The sequence below is a fragment of the Cyprinodon variegatus genome, unplaced genomic scaffold (genome assembly GCF_000732505.1).
Source record: "Cyprinodon variegatus isolate N-32 unplaced genomic scaffold, C_variegatus-1.0 Scaffold973, whole genome shotgun sequence".
In the NCBI taxonomy this organism is placed as follows: domain Eukaryota; kingdom Metazoa; phylum Chordata; class Actinopteri; order Cyprinodontiformes; family Cyprinodontidae; genus Cyprinodon; species Cyprinodon variegatus.
This window is the reverse complement of record NW_015151426.1, coordinates 122,640-143,554: the sequence shown is the minus strand read 5'-3', so window position 1 is coordinate 143,554 and position 20,915 is coordinate 122,640. Positions and strand designations below refer to the sequence as shown.

General features: G+C 38.1%; 1 protein-coding gene across 6 annotated transcripts in view; it reads right to left on the bottom strand.

The window, feature by feature from the left end:
* Positions 1–20,915, bottom strand: part of LOC107100450 (transient receptor potential cation channel subfamily M member 3-like) — a 185,399-nt gene that overhangs the window by 147,556 nt on the left and 16,928 nt on the right. The window contains exon 1 of one of the 6 annotated variants that reach the window (XM_015398924.1): positions 2,296–3,019. The exons of 3 other annotated variants lie outside the window; for them this stretch is intronic. In XM_015398924.1, the coding sequence (XP_015254410.1) occupies positions 2,296–2,385 (90 nt within the window). In that variant the 5' untranslated portion in view covers positions 2,386–3,019. Of the gene's footprint in view, positions 1–2,295; positions 3,020–20,915 lie in introns of those variants that run through there. 2 more of the 6 variants (XM_015398928.1, XM_015398926.1) reach the window with 2 other exon arrangements.

Here is a 20,915-nt window from a genome sequence, read left to right as displayed (position 1 = left end):
CCATTAGATTTATATGACCGTAGCCTGGCTGGCTCAGAGGCTGGCAGCTCCAGTTCACTGCCTTCTGTTTTTGCCAAGGCAGGCAGAAATAGAACGTCCCAGACAAAGGTAAACGACTGTCACTGTGCATTTACCAAGTTAATTGTTAACAGAATCGATAAGCGAATCGATAAGGAAACGAATCATTTCACAGAATCGATAAGGGAATTAGAATCGATAAAATCTCATCAATTCCCAACCCTATCCCGGGGTGCCCCACTATGGCAGCCCGCAGCTTCCTAAAGGGATGGGTTAAATGCAGAGAGTTCATTTCATTGCACTGTACTTGTGACAGTGTAATGGAAATAAAACGCTGGATAAAAAAAATCCTCCAACAACTTTCTCAAAATAGTTTGCTCGAATTATGTCTGTCATGTGCACAGAGTCAGATGAGATTTTTGGGGCTGATTTTTTGCTTTAATCTTAACTAAGTAAAAAAAAAATGTATTTATATAATTTTTGTTTTTTGTTTAGGCAGTCCCAAGCAAACTCTTTTATTAACTCTTATCTAATTGGGTATTATAATGAGGATCTTTGTCAGTTTTGGAGGATCCATTATTAAATAGGCAGGCTTTTAATGTCTAAACACCTGACTTTTTTATATAATGTTGCTTTTGAAATGATCAATGGTACTCTCCTATCAGCACTTGCCAGACTCTTAACAAAGTGATTTAGTTTTATTCTAACTTTGGTATGTGCAGCTTTCTCTGAAACATAATCATCTCTGGGAACACAGAACCTGGTTTCCTCATAAACTACATGATAACTGGAATTTATCTTGTTGTTTAGACTTGTCTATATTGTTTAACCAGATTAATGTGGGACCTTCTGGAAATTTTAGTGAAGAAATAACCAAACTTATAAAGATTGATAACTCTTCCTCGAATCTTAACTTTTATATTTAGTCTTTGTCACATAAGAAAGCAGTTTATTTGAGAGTTTGTGTCAATTTCACTCAAATGAAAGGGAATTTTTTTTTTTTTTAAGATTAGCCCTCAGAAACTTTGAAAGCAATGACATCATCATTTGTTCAAACAGGTAGTATTCTTGCATTATTGACCAGATTAGATGACAAAGTTGCATAAAGTATATGAACCTCCTAAGCTTTGCATCATGTGTTACAATCCACACTGCCCTCCTATTCACACACGCACACACTGTGCAGATTCAATCAAGGGTTTACTGCGATACTCATTTTTCTACGGCATACAAATGCTAATGCACAACATATGAGCCAAGGTACTCTGGTTGTGTTGTTCAACATCACAGCAACACAGCTCTGTGAGGCACTTTGATAAAGCCGGATCAAAGGAGGGTGAAGAAGAGGTATTCATAACCTCTAACAAAAGCCCTCCTTACAGAATGCCTGTAACTGGCTTATAAAAGCATAAAGGTGAGGTTTTGGGATACAAATGCCTGTAAGTGAGCCATATAAAATGACTGTGGATTTATAGAACTGAGAAAACATATCCAAATATGAAAAGATCAACTGGCTCCATAATGCAAGATGTGAATATTAATATAAAAGGATGTCATGATCTTATTAGATCTAATGTGCACTGAGGAATTCATTTTGTCATTATTTAAAACTTCTACCTCTTTCTTAAGATTACTGTCAATAAAATCCAGGATAACATGCCTTCCATTTTCCTGCAAATGTTTCTTTTTCTGTTACATATTTAATTACTCTCCCATGTGTTAAAGTCTATAGTGTAGTTTTGTTTTAATAAAACTTTTGAGATTTATCCTGTGATGTCTTTAAACCAGTTTGTTATCATCTTTCTGTACTTCCTTTGATGTCATTATATCATCCTTAATTCACTTTCCTCATCCTGTCTCAGTGTCAGTGTTTCTCTCTTGCATTGCGTTCCTGCTTTTTCCTGTCTCCATTTTTAACCGGCACTCTTTGCATATCCCCACTCTTCCAACCCTTTAAGCTCCCCTCTGAGAGCGTTACACTGGCAGCTTTGCCCCACTTTTTCTTATTTTAAGCTGAGAAAAAAAAATATCCTTCCTTTAACAATGGCCACATATTCACTGAATTAAGCACAAAATGTGAACAGTAAAGAGTTGTCTCACTGAAGAATATTCTTTAGCATTCACACTGAAGAATTTTTACAGTTGTCTTCCTTTGGATAGGAGCACAAAAGCAGGAGGGCTGCCTGACATATTTTATCACATTTCCCTGGGCATCTATCTTTTAGCTCAATTCAACTCTCTGCTCTCTTGTGATTTTATTTTCTCTTTTTTTTTTACCTTAAGCAGGCGCACAGATGGCAGGAAGGCTGCATGGCACAGTTTCCTGATGGTCCAGTTAAGTGGTCTTGGTGCGTCCAGCTGGTTCATGGTGTCCACTCTTCACGCCGCTGCCACTGGTGCCCGGCAGCTTTCCCCGGCACCAGGATTAATTCTGCCCCACAAGGGGGGCAAAAATAGGAGAGGATCTCCAACTCCAACTGCCGTATAATGTGCAAGTCCCAGGGCATGACCCTCGACAAGCAACCATCAGCCGCCACTGCCACCACCTTGAAGCCTCTGCACCTCCAAGCCAGCAAACCTCTCGTCCTCTTGTCCTCCCCTGTTCTCCAGATCAAAAATATCCAAGGAATCCAAGGCAAGTTAAACCTGGTGCACCAGGAGCAGATAAATTATCCTCTGCAAGAAGCTGGAGTGTGCACAGCCCTGGCGCAAAAAGATCCCCAGAGCATACAGCTTTTCTCCAAACAGGAAAGCAGAGCGCAACAATGCCCAGTAGAGATGCGAGCCTGTGGTCTGACAGGGATGCAGGTAGAGAAAGAGAAAGTGAGGAAGAGAAGAAGATGTGGAGAGAGGAGATGTGAGCAGTGCGGTACAGCATAGAGGGGAGAGGAAGAAGGATCGTAGCGCAGAGCGCATAAGCAGAGCAGAGCAGAGACTTAGATTTCAGCCTACATGCACGCTCCTGCCTCTAAGATGAAAACAGAGAGAATGGAAGAGAGAGATATGAAATAATAAAATCCAGTAAAACTGATGAACCAGCTGAAAATATAGAGAAAGGATGCAGGAGAATGGAATGAAATGGAAAAAGGGGGAGTGATGGAGGGATACAGTGGTAGGAGGTCTGATGGAGAGAATGGGAAGAGAAGGAAGACATGTGATGAGGCACTGTGTGGAAATGGGTTGCAGCAGAGTCAAAGCTCTGTCTTAAAGAGTGCCTTCAGATGGAGGCTGAAGATGGAAGCACATGAAACAAGTTGGTGCGGCAGCAACAGAGAGCAGGGCGACCTACTTACAACTACGCACGTGAGACATCATAATTATGCAGAAAATTCTCCAAAGTGGCTTAAAATCCACTGGCAGGACTGATGATATGACTGTCACTCTGGATAAAATCTGCTTTATTTTTCTCCTTTGTATTCACTCATCTGCTGAATTTCATTGCACCAAGTGATACTTGGTTTCCTTTTGATATTTTTGCCTTTTTTTTTGACAAAATTAGGTTAAAAATAGCAGGGCTTTAATTAGTTTAGATAACTAGAAGATAAAGAAATTTATCGAACAGTTTTGTGATTTCCTAAAATATTAATTAGTGCAAGATTCCAGCACGTCTGCTAAAGAATAGGATTTATGGATACTTCACAATTTGATGTGGTGTTGAAGACACAATGATTATAATCTGTGATGTTTTTATCATTTTTATTAATGACATATATTGATAAGACAGTTAAGGGCTAAATTACCAAATATGAGCCCCATATGATGGCTCATATAACCCCAATCTTAAAATAGTTAATTGGCTTCTGGTTTCTTTTAGTTATAAAATTCCGGTGCTGACATTCAGAACTCTCCAAGGTCAGGCTCCATCTTATATCAGAGACCTTTTATGTCCATACACTCTGAGGCTGAGGTAACTGGACCAGAGTCTGCTTATGGTCCCTTTTACCTGTTTTAAGACCCAAGGAGATTGCTTCTTCCAGGCTGCTGCGCTGAGGCTCTGGAACAAGCCTCATGTTCTAATTTATTGTATTGTTTTAAATTTTCTTTTATTGTATTTTTTCTTTTCTTGTATTTTATTCCATTCTAGTATTTCATTTGTAAAGCACCTTCTGACATTGTCTTGTCTATAAAAGGCACTATGGAAATAAACTTTTCTTACTTACTCACTATAAAGTAGCCTATTTGAATTTTAACCACCAAATCTAAGTTTTAAAACAAATCAGTTTGGTTTTAATCCATGGATGGGATGAAAACTAAACTGATCCACCTGAAGCCAAGTCAACTCAACTCTCCTCTTCAGCACCGTGGCATAGTCCTTCCCTGGGAGGCTGAGAAGTGTGAATCCCCCTGTAGTTGGAACACACTCTCTGGTTCCCCTTTTTATGAAGGAGCACTGTCCCTTACCAATATGCAATGTTGAAGGGGCATGCCAGCCATGACAGCCAGCAACATCTAGAGACCTAAGGTAATTAGGCTGCTGTGGAGCTGTTTGACCACCTCAGCGACTTCAGTCTGGGTGAAGAAGACATCTGGCTCTGAGCACCCAGTTCGTACTTCTGCCAGGGAAGGTGTGCCAGTTGGATCGAGGGAATCCAAAGAGTTCTTTACATCATCCAACAGTTTCCTCAGTCAAGGTCAGTAGCTCCCTGCTTCTAATGAAATGTATAGTAGTTTGGCCAACTAGTCAAGATGTGTTTTGTTTACCTGGGGATGGCATTTGACAGTTTGACTCGAGGTCCCCTATGGGGGCACTCTACAGTAGGAGTATGGAGTTTGGGGCTCTTTACTAGGGGTCATCTGTCCATTAATACAAGTGGAGCAGGGGTTAGGTTCTCCTTGTTGGCATTAAAGAACCTGTTCCTCTGTCACTGGTACTGTTCATAACCTTTATGGACAGGATATCCAGGTAGCATCAAGGGCCAGAGTCTGGTTTGAGAACCAGTGAATGTCATCACTGCTCTTTGCAGATGATGTGGTTCTGAGGTGTGAAACAGCCGGGATGGAGATCAGCTTCTCCAAGGCCATGTTTCCTGACTGGAAAAAGATGTCTTGCCCCCTTCAGGTCAGAGATGACTTCTTACCATTCACGAGTCAGAGGAGAATGGAGCTTTAGATCTACAGCCAGATTGGTGCGACTACCATCATAATGCAGATGCTGCACTAATCTGTTTTAGTGAACAGAGAGCTATGCTTAAAGGCAAAGCTCTTGATTTACCAGACAAATTTCTACCCTTACCTATGGTCACAAAATCTAGATCATGACCAAAAAGAATGAGATCCTAGATATAAGCTGCTGAAATGAGTCGGATCTGCAGGGCAGCTGGGCACTCCCTTAGAGAAAGGGTGAGGAGCATTGATTTTTAATGAAAGGCTAGGAGTAGAGCCAAATCTCCTCCACAATGAGAGGAGCCAGCTTAGGTGGCTTGGATATACGCCCTGGATGCCCCCTGAGGTTTTCCAGGCATGTCCCACCTTGAAAAAGCCCAGGGAACACCCCAGGACATGCTGAAGGAACTATGTCTCCTGACTGGCCCAAGAAAGCCTAGGGCTTTCCCCATAGGAGCTGGATGAGGTGACTGGGGAGAGTGAGGTATGGGAATCTCTGTTGAGACTGCCGCCAGCTTGACCCAGTCCTAGATAAGTACATGATGAGTAAGAGCTCTATTTTGCCTGGAAGAATATCTTCACATTAATCACAATTTGAGTTAATGCCTGAATTTTTGCTCTTCGCGTGCATTGATTTTGGATATAACACCCACTCTTCTTTGACCAAAAAACTTTCTCTTTCCGCTTGAGCTTTTTCTTTCTGTTGAGAGTCAGCATCTTGCTTGATTGTATTTCTCCCGATCATCTCCCTTATATATCTTCTCGTGTGAAGCAGTTGTCATGCTAGTGATTTCAACATTTCTTTTCTAGAACATGTTAAAGAGTAAAACACAAACTCATGGCTGTAATAGAGAATATTTGGGTCCTGCCATCCCCAATACCTTTGTAGGCTTTGTAGCCTCAATGAGAGGCAAAGCAAAACAACTAAAGGGAGCCAATACAAACCAGTGCAGGGCTGGCTACATACTGCAAGGAGGTTAAAATGTCATTGTGTGTGTTGTTTTTGCTGGAATCAACAAGTAGAGACAATTTAAAATTTTATCACATACTTGCTGCTGCCGCCAAACAAAAACACCAGCAGCTGTGATTAAGAGGACTGAACAGGAAGAATTATCAAACAAATTTACATAGCACACACTTCATACCAGATAAGTTAAGGTAAGAAAAATATTATATTCAGATACAATAGATTATGATTTGGATGAGTTAGTTACTCACCCAGATATGCAAGTGCAGTTTGCTGTTAAAATTGTTCTTTCTTGTGTACAAGGACCCAAACCTGCGACATGGTCATTTTCTGGCCTCGCACAGCTACGTAGAAGTTAATATCTCCCTCTTTTTCCCTTTACTATAAACTGTGTTTTTTCAATTAGCTAGGTGTAGAGGTCACAGAGCTCAACCAGAGCTAACACCATCAGATCGTCCATTCATTGAGCGTGTGTGTACAGGTCGATTGTAATTGTCCTGTCAAATAAAGTTAACTTTTTAAAATAACTATCCCGATGCTGGAAAGGAAATAACTTTACATATTCAGATAAAATTTGATTTTCTATAACAGTTGTTAAAAAAATAATCTAGCAAAATTTGCTAAATCCTGTTGTAAAAGTGAATGATTCTGCCTCCAGCTATGCTCCACCCACAGAAATTTGTCACATTGTTTTCCAGTTGAGAAAGGGTCTATTGGAGGGTCAGCAATCCAAACCTCATTCATTGTATCCTTACACAAAACACTTCTCCCACATTGCCTAATTATAGTGGTTAGAGGACCTGGTGGTGCTTGAGTACGGCAATTCTGCTTCTGTCACTGTGCCTCAGGACACCTGTGACTACAATGTAGGTAGCTGCTATCAGTTCATAAATAGGTGAATAAATGACTGAATGTAGGCTAAAGCCCTTTGGATTCCCTTGACTTGAAAAGGCGCAATGTGAGCACATTCCATTTACTATTTCTAGACACCCTTATCTATAATGCCACTACCTCGGGCAGTGCATTCTGCTGGACAAGACCAAATGTTATGCTATGGTTTTGTCTGCTACTGATAAACCTTAGACAGGAGTAAAACATTTTCACATTCCTGGTGTGTCATTAATTATCCTTATGTTGTAGCCTTTTTTTTTCAATGCAATATGCAATAAAAATAAGAAACTGATCTTTTTTTTTTCAAACAGAGTAAAACATGTGGTTAAAGTAAACAAATAAATCCTGCTTTAGTAAAATAAGTGTTTTAAAGAAGCCTTTTGTTTTCATGATATTTATAATGGATAACATCCTTATCTTTAACATATGCCCTAATTCTTCTTTTGAGTCATCATCATGTATTTGGTTGTGGTTTTGATCTTTCAGTTAATCACAGACATAAACAGTATTCATCCACCATGCAGCTGCCCCAAGACTATCTGAGTGAGCAGTGCCAGGTCAGAGTGGGTTTCTCTGCATAAAAATATTTTTTCCCTCCCTCCACCACTCCAATTCATACTCTTCAAAAATAACTCCATTAAACGGTTGAGCAAACACAGTTCTGTATTTCACTCTGCACTACACCCATCTTGACTCTAGATGGCAGCCTTCAAATGCACATTACTCATCCATTTACCAGCATCAAAACATAAAGCATGAACGAGGATAAATCAACACTACATTAGAAGCTGTTCTTGATCAATCTAGATTACAAATCTCCATTTTTATTTAAAGGGTATGAAAATATATTTGAAAAAGTAGTGGAGTTTGCCTAATTGCCATGATATTTAATGAAGGAGGGCATCAACACAAACACCTATGAAACAAATGGGTTTTCATTTGTTCTCTCTACTGAATTTTAATGGCTGCACCAATTATCACAATGATAAAAGCTTCTCAAGTCCAGACAGAAAACAAGACCTGACAGGATGTTATTTGATTCTCACACATTTATATCTCCTTCTGGGACTCTAAATTGGAAGATGAAAAAAAAAGATTTATAGTAAATTACTGTAGAGCTTTTGGACTCACCGTTTGCAGCACATCTAAAATTCAAACCATGGGAATAATCATAACAATTTAAAGGGGTATTTGGTTATCATATCTAGAATAAGAGTGATCAATGGTTGATGACAGAAACAGTAGGGATAAAAATTGACTTTTTGCTTATAAAAAATAGAAGGAAAAAAAAAAGATGTGCAAAAGTATTGCATCCCCTTCTGAAAGTTTTGCCAAAATAATCAAATCTCAATACAGTCTGAGCATAGGTTTCAAACTGAGGCTACTAATTTGTTTTACAGTATAATTATATTTGGCCGACAATATATTTCAAATATTGACTACATCTGGCCCACCAGTGAACAGAGTATACACAGCTAATACTTCAGATCTCATTATGGTCTGCTGGGGGGTTGGCCATAGCAAACCCCCAACCACAAGCTCCATTCTGTTTATATTAATTTGCAAATTTGCATTATTACCATTCACATTGTTGCCCCCTGAGGTGTATGAATGGTATCTAACTTGGACCGCTGTACACAAAAGTAGATCAGAGTTTAAAAAAAAAAACTAAGCTTTAATGAAAATGGTTTTTAGACATCTTTCCTTGCTCTACCCTCTGATATGGAGTTGTATAATTACATTTTTATATTTATGGAAATTTACATTATCATTGTTAAGCTGTGAAAAAGATTTGACATGAAAATTTGACTAAAGCTTTACATATGAAAAGGTTCACCATTAAATCTGAAGAGGAAAAATTATTTATTGAATTGCAAGCCTTTTTTTTTTATAAATAAGGTATCAAGGTTGGCCCTTTAAATATATCTGTTTCTAATAAATGCCAACTGGGCATTTTTATTTTGAAATCTTTCAAAATCATGTCAAATATAATCAGGATTTCTTATATAAGATTTGAAATGTTTTTTGTTTTTTTTCTCAGTTCTTTTATTCAGAATTTAACAAAGTGCAATGGCACAGTGGTTAAGCACATCCCCATCTATGGAAGTGTTGGTGCTTGACATGGCTGTCATTGGTTTCAGCACTCGCCTGTTAACCATTGTTTTATGTCTTTACCCTCTTACTAAATCCCATTTCTTATCTTCCTGCAACAAAAAACAACAACAAAGCAGCAAAAAAAAAAAGAAGTCCATAAATGTTGAGACCTAAAATTGCTTCTACATTTCATATTCAATAAATGAACTTTTTCACAGTGGGATGGCAAGGTATGATAATGTTTTTCCACCTGACGAACTGGTGTGCGCTTGCAAGCAGTTGTTTACACAACTACTGATATAAAGAAAGATCATTGCCATTGCTTTGTACCATAGGAAAATAGAATAGAATAGAATAGAATAGAATAGAATAGAATAGAATAGAATAGAATAGAATAGAATAGAATAGAATAGAATAGAATAGAATAGAATAGAACATACTTTATTGTCCCCTAGGGGGAACTTGTCAATGAACCAAGTGCAGAGTGCATATTAGTAGCTGCCATTAGAAACAATCAATACACATAAAAACACAGAGCCTATCTTTAACACCAGCTAAAATCAACAAGCAGAAAGCCAAGTTATTGCACATTTCCCATTTCTCCCTTACAGATCTATTTTAAATTTTTATTTGAAATGTTGATGGAGGTGGTTATAAAGGAGTATTTAAAGTGGTTCAGTTTGGTTTTTGGGATTCTGTACCTTCTACCAGAAGGCAAAAGCTCGTATTTGTTATGAAGGATGTGGGACGGGTCCAGCAGTACTCTCTGCAGCAGTACTCTCACAGACATTAAGGTTTTTGGCTTTGAGTGTGTCCCAAGACTTTAAATGGGAAACTAACACTGACACCACAATTAAGAAAGCCCAACAGATATTCCCCAGTACTTTGGGGGATGGCTCCCATTTTGCCAATTTCCAGTTTGCTTTCTCCACAGACTATACCAGCTACTTAGTTAATCCTTTTCCCTATTTTACCTTGCCTCTTTGCATATCCCGCAACTGGGATCTCACCTTATATGGTAGATCTGCTGCTCTATTGGTTTGGTGCTCGAGGCCTGCTCTGTGCTGCCATGGTCAGGAGATCTGTGCTGTCCTTCAGCCTGGACCTCTCTATCCATTAGTAGGATTTGGTCATATCAGCCACTTTATCTATCTGTCTGTGGTACATCCATGAAAGGCAAGGGAAAGCAAGGCAAGTTTATTTGCATAGCACAAATTAGTACAAGGACAATTCAGTTTAACTTCAACAGTCAAAGGCAGTTCTAAACAAATGGGTATTAAAGGGAATTCTTTTAAGTCAAAGTTAAAAACCCATTTGTTTGGAACTGCTTTTGACTGCTAAATTGTTCACTGAGGTATTATAGGTTTAAGGTTGAGGTCCAACTGTTTTATTTGTTTGACTATCTGCTTTTACCATGTTTTATCTTCATTTTATTCTGCTTTTATTCTTCTCATATATTTTATTGTTTAAATAATGCGCTCTCAATTGTCCTTGTCCTACACCTTGTGCTATACAAATACAAATGCCTTGCCTTGGGATTGTCCTTTTTTATGGGAGTCTTTTTTTATCAACACTGTTCCATTCACAGCGGGTTCCATTCTTAAGCGGATGGGCCATTTAAGCTACTACTGTAGGTGTTCCTGTAGAGAAGTAAGCTTCTTCTGACAGTAAGAGTGGATCATGTCCAACTGTCCTGGTGCAGTCCAATTTCTTACTCCTTTGATGGCTGCCATTCTGATGTCCATTGGATCTTGTTCAGGGAGATTAGTGTGATCTGTTCCTTGGTCTTTTCACCATTGTGCATCATTATTATGTGTAGCTTCTTTCTCCAGTATATCTTTCCAGGATAGTTCAGTCTCCAGCCCTGGCGGGTTGGCTAATGGGTTTATACTCCACCACTGGAAGTACTCCTTAGCTGGTTAAGTGAAGAACAGTCTGTTAATTTGTCTGGCTTTCATTTCTTGGTGCACCTCTTGAGTTGGGAAGCCAAGGCTTGGAGTCTTTGACAGTTTCCAGGGCATTTGTTTATACTTCTTCAGCATTAACTGACCAGATGATTTCTTTCTTTTGTTTGGGTGTCTGTTACTGTATTTCTGTATTAGTAAGCATTTTATGAGTGTTGTACTATCAAATGTCAAATTCCTTGACACTTTCTTACCTCCTTTCCTTCATATTCCTTCCTTTCCTTGTGTCATTGGAAGGGGACTATTTACTTGTGTCAGTTGACAGTTAATATTTTGTCCCTATGTGTGCCAAATGTACCACTGTAATAACAACTAGGAGCTCTGAATATAAGCCTTGGGTAAAAACACTATCATTCAATATAATACTTAAGAAGATGCAATGTTTTTTTCCTAACAGCCTACTATCTCGACCTGGACAAGCATTTGCTGAGAGGTTGTTTCTTAAAGACATCATTTTCAGAGACTTATAATAATTTTTAAGCCATTTCCTCCACTTAAGACACTCTTTTTTTAACCCCACATGTATGGTTTCGTTTGAGTAAATTAAGAAATCACAGCACACCATGACAAGATACGGAAAGATTTTTACCTAATAGTTATAGGGAATCACCTGGTTGGTGCAGAGATGTATAAATTAGTCATGCTGAGCCACGCTTGGCAATTTACTAGAATTGAGTAAACAGATGGGAACATATTGTCTCTATGTGAGAGGCTGCTGATGCAAAGCATCTAAAATTTCAATTTAAACCAGATGGTTTGTCAAACTGTCATGTGCAGACGTGTCAACCTTTCAGTTGTGTGGGTATAAACCATGTACCTTAACGAACAAAAAGAAATATATTCCTGTAAACATTTTAATGTAAAAGCATGTGAAAGAAAATAAGAAAAATACCTATAGAGCTTTTAGGAAAAACAACACAATGTGGCTTATTGAAGCAAGCTGTAGACCAATATGAGATATCATTTTACCTTTACACCACAATGAGATGTTGATGTAAATAGATAACAACTAGTACATTTAATATGATTAATATGCCAACTAAATTCATCGTAATTTGGGACTGTCAGAGAACATTTATATGGTAACATGTAAAAGAAAGTGTTTGTAAATGTGTGTGTTCATTAATGGATGCCAGAACAAATTACTCATGACAAAGTAGTCATGATCTACTGTAGGTGTTACTGGTAAAATGGGAGAGCATTTATATCCCCTAACAGTATGTGGGTGTTCTGTAGCTCAGTTAATCTCTTAGACATCTCTGCAGATAAAGCGTGTGACACTACCCATCTGCACCATGACAGGAGTGTGAAGGGAGCTCATTTCCACCTGTCAGTTGAGAAAAGATCTGCTGTGAGGCTGCTCACTCATTGAAAATGGGAATTTCCTGGCTGGTGTCATGTCTTTAAGATGCAATTTTAAAAGGGGAGCATGAATTACAGTTGTTTGAAAACTCTGATTAAATTAAATAAATATACTGACTTTATTTTCTGCTCAGTTATGTATATAGTGCAAAGGACTTTACCAAGCCAATTCAGTTGGATCATACAGACAGATTTAAACTAAATTGCATTGATCAAGATTAAATCTAATATACCTAAAAGAAAAAAATAATTTAAAATAATTTATTTAGTTACAAGTGAAACAGTAAAAAACCAACGAACAGTATGTAGGGAAATAAACAGGGGACTTTGGTCTTTGTTTTTCTGAAGAAGTTTCCTTGTTCTGGTTGTGAAAATGGCTCTGAAATAAAAAATGTAAAACCTGAACGTGTGGGTTTATTTGTCTCTCCTGTAAAGTACTTCAATAAGACTTTCATGCTGCTTGAGCATTTTTAGATTTTCTCAGGTTACAATTACAAACAGCACTTTGTTCTCTTGGATTTTTGTATGACACACTAAAATCAAGCCATGTAAAAACTCTAAGATGTGATTGAAGGAAAAAAAAGTTTTGCTGTTATTTTTTTCTTTCTTTATGTATGAATCAAACTCTGAAATGCCTTGTGCACATTTGTATTCAGCCCCCCTGAGGCAATACTGTGGAGAGGCAATTACAGCTGCAGGCATTTTGGGGTATGTATCTGCCAGCTTTGCATGTATGACATTTTAGCCCAGATTTCTTCACAAAAATAGCTCAGATTTGAGAGGTTCTGTGAAAAGCAATTGTCACATATTGCCACAACCTCTCACAAAATCCAGAAATGTGCTTTGTTATAAACCATTATAAACCATTAAACCATTGTATTCTTCGTTGTGATATTAACTTTTCTTGAAAGTGGGGCTTCAAGGCAGAATATAAATCCATTTCCTGAAATATAAAGAAAAACAAAGGTCTGTTGCAGCTATTTTCTGGTATAATAATCACTTTATGGCATAACCAAGGGCCTCGCTGTATATTTTGGTTGGCAGAATGGATTAAAGAAAAACCTAAGCAGACCTGGACTAATTGCTAATGTAGCTGGGCAAGGCCTTCCATCTTGAAGATGGACAGCTTCAGACTAAAAGCAAAAATTGTTTGATTTCCCTCTATGTGATTTTTGGAGTAATAAAAGCTAAGGTGGAAAATACAGAGTTTAGCCTTATATGCTGAATACTTTCTGAGACTTCCCCTTGGCAGCACCTATTTATTTGTTGCAGCATCAGAACCAAAAAGAAGGGCAAGAGATACATGTGATAAGTCTAGACTGGCTAATACTTGCATGAACAGTATGCTCCTGATAATGGTACTGTCCATTAAGCTTCAATCAGCCAGCATTCACCTACTCATAACTCAACAGACTCCTGACCGACCACAGTCTGCCTGCTATAATAAATTATTAGAGCCGACTTAAATGTATACTCTCCCGTGTCTTTTCTAATCTCAAAAATGTCTGTGGCTCAATCCATCTTAATGTGAAGTGCGGCCAACTTTGCTGTCCCTGCGAAGAACCACATTCTGGGTTTCTACATGTTGGTTCAGCAACTTTCTTTTTGCCAATAGTTGCTTCTTAGCTGATCTCTGATCAGTTTCCCTTGCGCCCCTCTGTGGTTGGACGGCTTTGTGATTAGTTGTGCTATATTCTTATCTGTTCATAATTTCTCCCCCCCAACAGTACGGCGAGCGTTACGAGACAAAATGTCTTCCACGACGTCCGCATCACCTACCTTCTCAAGTGATGAGGTTTGTTTACATAGATAATTTTACAGATAGTATTTCATTAGTCTGTGTAGGGTATAGATTTCATGTAGACTTAAGATAATAAATATACACGTTATTTTTTCTACATCGTTGTGACGTTTTGGCGATCTCGCAATCGCTAGTTTGTTGGCTCTGCGCTGCCGTAGCGCAAAGATGTCTGCCTCCATGGCTGCGAGACCCGCTCCTATGTAATTATAAATAACGAATTCTAAGGCAACGCAAATATTAAGGTTAAGAGGCTGAGCTCGTAGATGATGATAAATAACATAGTTATGTATAATATGTTACATTTCTGACTGTATATCCCTGTAATTATTACACACTGTAGCTTTAAGGGTATCAGAGGGAAGGGGGATGAATGTAGAATAACACACCACCAGCAGACATTTTCTGTAAATTGAAAAAATCTTCTTTTAAATGTACAATTATTTGCTTTTTATAATAATATATTGCATAATATCCTGGAAAAATATAATGCTTTTTTTAATTGTAATGTCATATATGTGAAATATTTGTACTGCTTTAATAAGAGGCATGAATTTACCAAACAAAATATAAAGCCAAGACTAATCTTTTTTTTTTTTTTTTACACTAGAGGAAGCTTTCCTCGATGTGAAATTCACATTTGTGCAAAAAAAAGAAAAAAAAAAGGTATTGCTAAAAGCAGTCATTGCATACAGCTGTAATCTTCTATAATGTGCAGCGCCCATCAAGTGGACACCGAAAATGACACTGTCAGCTCTTTGGTAAAAAGGTAGTTATTAACAAAGCTGTCTGTGTTGGATTTACAACGCCTTAAAAATCTTTATCTTTCAGCTAGCTGCACCTCCTCTGTGTGAGACTCACTCCCTGGAGGATGTTCAATAAGCGACAGTTCAATACCGCCCTACATAAGTACTCAAACACATGTTTGCACACACATACCCCCTGCTACCTTTGCCCCGACGACACAGGAAGACTTCTGCTGAGTAGGGCACACTCTTCCATCTGGAGAGGAGTAATTATATTTAGGCTGTGGGATAGAACTACAGGTACACAAGATGCACTGTAAATACACACACATATACAGACTTGCATGATGCTGCAGTCAGTGTTTGTTTTTTTCAACCCCAGAAGTTTCTGCTACTCCTTATCAATCATTATGGCCCTCTTTGTTACAGATACAGTTGTTTTAATACAGTTGCTAAGCTCTCTCTTATCCGTCATGAATCAGGCAAGGCCAAATTAAGATTTTGCATATGTGGATGCCACCTAAAAGTTGTTGAAAGTGGTAGAAAGTTCATGTAAACATAGCCAACCTTGCATTTAATGTATAGTAACAAAATATAATGAGCAAGGACGTGTGACTTGTCGAACAGCATATAATGCATTCTGCTCTATACAGCAACAAAGTTATCGTATATGTCTTTTTCTATGTTCTTTAACTAGATAGGCCAATTAAGAACTAATTTTCATACACAATGACGACCAAGGGTAAGCAATGTAAGGTTGCTAGAATCTACAAACCGAAAGATATTAAACAACTAGCTTACAGAATACATAAACACATCTTTATATAAATAATAGAATTCTAATTCTAAGTGCACTGGTGAGTTGCCTCTAATTGTTTCTGATGAGATTCAATATTTTACATTCTGCTTTAAAATAAATAATTTCAAACTGAGCTGATAAATGGGCTCACATACCTGAAATCAAGTCTTCATTTTGTATTACTGACACTCTCCCTCAAGCAGTGCTGTGAAATGTTCCTAGTTTACTGATGACTGATGACAAGCAGCTGCATTATCAGATAAGTCAGAAAACAGAGTCAAATGATGGTACTAATTAAAAATAACGACCTGCAGGGAGCGTTCATATTCCAACCACCTGAGCTGTTGATTTGTACAGATTACCATAATGCCTCAGTTGTAATACTAGGTTACTATTTAGATACATTTGCATGACAAAGCTTAGCTGTCATGTTAGGAAAAAAGGGTTGGGGAGAGGCCAGCTGAGCTTATAGGGCAATGTTCAAAGTCTATCCAAGCTCTTTTCAAAAGATAGTTTATAAATGAACACTAAATGGAACATGTATCTGTCCACAAAAAGTGATATACCAAAAAAGCATTAATTATAGAAACCAAGAAGCAGAATACAGATCTGAATCTTATGTGGTGGCAGACTCTGAACTTTACTCAAGACAGGTCTGTCTATTTAAACTGACCATCTGGTCCATAGAAGAAATAACTGTGAAAGTAACAGAGAAGTTTAAAATAACTATAGAGGAGCTAGATGCTACTAGGCTACAGCTCAGGTAGGAAAATATGCTGACAGAAAAGTTAATACCTATACAGTGATGTGGCTTATGGACAGTTGGAAAGAGGAGCCATTCTTGAAAGAAATGCATAAGAAATCATGTTTGCTGTTTATCACAAGCAATGACATAGACAAAGTAATAGATAAAATCAATAAATAAAATAATTTAAAAATACAAAAAAAAAAAATGAGAAAATGTTCTAACAGTTTAAAAGGAAAACTCCTTGGGCATTTCAGCACAACTAACTCATCACCCAGGTTAAATGAGAATGCATCAAATAGAGTTTAAGCTGTTTTTGTATGTGCAGATGTTTTTTATAATAAAAGTAAAACTCGCCAACAAGTCTTTGTCTGAGAGCCATCAGCCACAAACATTTAATTAAATGCATTATAAAATAAATGGATCCATTTAAATGTTAAGGTTACCAGGAAATTAGCGGTAGGCCATTATCAAAACCTAACATTGCAAATCATTTTTCGAATGTTGAACTATGAGAGCAAAACAGGACTGACGATTTTGGGGGCGTACAAAAATCTTACAGTATGGCTCATTAATAATAACTTAAACACCTAACATCTAAAAGGATAAAATAACTCTGGTAAAGATTGGATCTTGCTTTGCATCAGGTAAACCTTACTGATGGTAGAAGCCTGAGCTGTTCAGAGAATCCCCAGGATATTTAAGGACAAATGTCAGCTTCTTAGTCACTAGTAGGGCATCCCTAAAAACATCTCTATATATTAATTACTCTGTTTAAGAAGTTATTTTATGCCTGGATACAATTCAGAAATGAAGTAGTAAGTCACTCTTCTCCATGTTGTGGCAGCAGCAATTATTCATTTGCTCAATAATTTATTGTAAAACTTGATAATCATAATTACTGCATAACCATTATAATCACATAAAATGAGCTCCTTAATATAGCATTTCGACAGCTCATCTTTTATGAAGCACATTGCACAGTTTTGTTTGACACCTTTCTAGTCCATATAGAAATCCTGGTACAGTAAATGCCATCAGGCAATAAATATAGCAGGTTGACCCCATCCAAGCAGAAGTCATGTATAGTGTGTAAAAGCGTATCATACTACAATTGGAAGCCAACTACAGAATATGTTTTTGTATTTTAACCATTTTAAATGCCTGAAGGTTAGAAGAGAGATCACAAGAGATTAGTCAGTTACAGTAAAGCCTGCAGCTTGCTCAGTTAGTGTGTAGGTGTATGGAAATTACAAAAGGGCATTCATGCTCCTGCAGTTGCAGAACAAAGTGTGACACAACTGTGGGCACTCTCCCTTTGTTATTGTAGTAGAAAGATAATGTACAAATGCTACTGGTGGTCTTTAAAAATACAATAATTCTGTAGCACCATGTGGTCCCCTAAACTATACACATTCTAATAAATCATTAAATAGTAGTAAATGAGTTTCAATTATACAGTTTATAGTACTGAAGGCACAAGAGGATACCGCCTAGTGTTTTTGTTTTTTATTTGAAATACATACATGAAATAAGTAAAAATCTGTTACCTAACAGTTCAGTAACTTTAAATGTGTTGGGTTTTATTGTTTTTATTTAAAAATAACTGGATATATGCACTCCAAGTGCATCCTTTATCATTATCAAAACATACTGTGTTTTAATATATTTGTATATTTTTTTGTGTTCAAGGTCATTTTTGGTGTCATGTTTTTATACTGTTACCAAAACATGTATTTTTGTATTTATTATTGTACATTATAAGTACAAAAGGAGCAGATGTTTTTCAATATCTAAATTGCAGAAGAAAAGTCAAGTCAGAGAATTATTTTGGAGTTTATGCAGTGTGCTTTGCTCTGTTGTTGGTCAGTTCCGACCTTTAGAGATGTCTTGGCGTTCTGACATTTGGTTATTGTGAACTATGAAACGCCCTGTCCAGCAAGAACTTTGCTCTTCTTTTTGCAGCCCTGAGTAGAATACCATATCTGTTTATTTTTTCTGTTTGAACCCTTTCTGATTTCAGAATTATTTAAGCATTGAATATATGAATGCACAATTTATAGTGTTGTGTCAATCACAAACATTACAACTGAAAAGTAACATGCAAAGCACTGTAGTTCTCTGGCCATTGATCAACACTCCACAAATCAGGAGAGTTAATTCTATTTTTAACATGCAATTCTGAAAATAGAAGTATCTGTGTTAACGAATGAATTAGACAAGCATTAAATTGTCTATAGGAGCTCCCCATGGAGTTAAACTCAGTGAAATCTCTCCTTTTCAGAGTTGACATACAGCTCTGGTGCGCAGACTTTAGAGGGAATCCATAAGTGCTACTGTTGCTGTAGCAGTTTTCTTTCAACAGTCTGGCTTAATCTTTTTAACAAAAAACAACTGCTGGAAGATGAATACAATATTGTATGGAGAAAACATTTTCTCTGCATACTACTGTCCTTACAAAATTATGCAGAGCATTTTCTGTTGAAGAGGTTTTGTTTCTCACATTATCACTACTTTACTATTGAATTGTTTTTTTTTCATTCCACAGGCAAATCATAGTATAAAAGGTGCAGTAGCGGCCTCCCAAATAAGCGATATGTCCAGCTGCCCAAGGCAGCTTTGCCATATAGGGCAGCATTGGCATAAGATCCCATGTCACGTCATGTCGGGCATGTCCCTACATTTATGCACGTGTAGATGATACGAATCAATAGCAGAGGGCGAGTGTTTACAAGGAGGAGCAGTGAAGCTAAAGAAGGACTCATAAAAGGAAGCTATCAGGAGTTCAAAAAAGGGAACAAAAGAGGGGGAAGGAGAAAAATGTTGCCATGATGAAAGCCAACTTCTCCAAGTGGCTAAAAGACGGCAGGTAAATGAAGTATAGCAGATAGCGTTATGATTTTGGCGCTGAAGGCTGGCTTGATTCCTCATTTCCTTCAGCTGTCTAGCTTTGCCTTGTTCCTCATCAGATCTACCTGTCCCGGTTTACTATTTAAGCTCCCTATTTCCCAGCCATCGGCAACAAATTATTCCTGAGCCTTTGGTGAGACTTTAGTGTTCCGATTATCCGCTCCTGATCCGTTTTTGCCTTTGGACATTTGGGCCTGCCTGCCCCGTCTTATTAGTTTGCCTTTCTGTCTCCGGTCTCTTGTCAGCTCTGCAGCCTTCCACGTCAGGAACCCTCTGGCAGCGCTTGCTGCTTCTGTTCAGTTGACTGGCTAGAACAATCCCTGATCTTTGGACACAGGACCTAACTGTTAAACCAGATCTTCAGTTATAGACGCCCTAGCCGCTGAAACCGCGGATCCACAGCCCGCTCTTGCCGGTGTGTTTAAGGCTACTTCCAGCACATCTACTGTCATGATATTGGCGCTGATGGCTGGATTGATTATTCATTTCACTCACCTGTATAAATCTGCCCGGTTTCCAATTACTGCTCATCTTATCCACCTGCTCCTGCTTCTGTTTATACAGCTCAGTCCCATCGGGGCCAGATTATTGCTCTTGTTTTAGTGCTCGTTCTCGGGGGCCAGTGGAGAGAGGGTTTTTAGCATTCCATAGTGTTTCTGATTTCTTGATTCTGATCTACCTCTCATCCACTGATCTTACCTGTTATCAGCTGAATGTTCTGCCTGAACTGTCTGTGGACACCTGGAACCCTGGACAAGTCTGTTCCTACTCTCATTGGTATCCCTGACTGGGCTCCAGACTCCTGGAACTCTGAGCCTTCCTGTTCTGATCTGTTTCCCTGACCTGGTCTCAGACTCCTGCATGTTTTCCAGGGCTGCAGCATCTGGGACACTCTGGGCGGTGCCTGTAGCATCTGGTTGACAGCCCACCAGCGGGATCCTACCCTGTTCTATGGAGATGGACTGAAAAAGGTTAGTGACTCGCATGGATAATCATCCTCCGTCGGATTGTCATGGTCACTAATCTTTAACCAGAGCATCCAGTTATAGACGCCCTAGCCGCAGCTACCACAGATTCAGAGCCCACTCCATTTTTTAATAAACACTTGGAATTATCTCACTGTCTGTCCCACCTTGAATACTGGGTCCTTCTGTTCTGAGTCATGACACCTGAAGCTTCTGTGTGGAGGCTGGAGAATATTAAAGTTAGCTTAAACTACTACAAGTAAAACGTATTGTAGTCTTGCAACTGTGTAGGACTTATAGATATATAATGTAAAAAAAAAAAAGATTTGTTTGTGGGTTTTTTTTATTTTTAAAGGTAGTTATCCAATTACTAAATCATGAAATGGGTCAAATTTAGCACTAATGGATGAATTACAGATCCTTAGATCTCCAGATTGAATTCTGATATGGAAATAGTATCATCTGTTTAATTATTCAATTACAGATTCTTGTTTTATTTCTTTTTCTAGAAGGTATCCTTTAGTAAATTTTCAGTTTAATTAACATACATCAA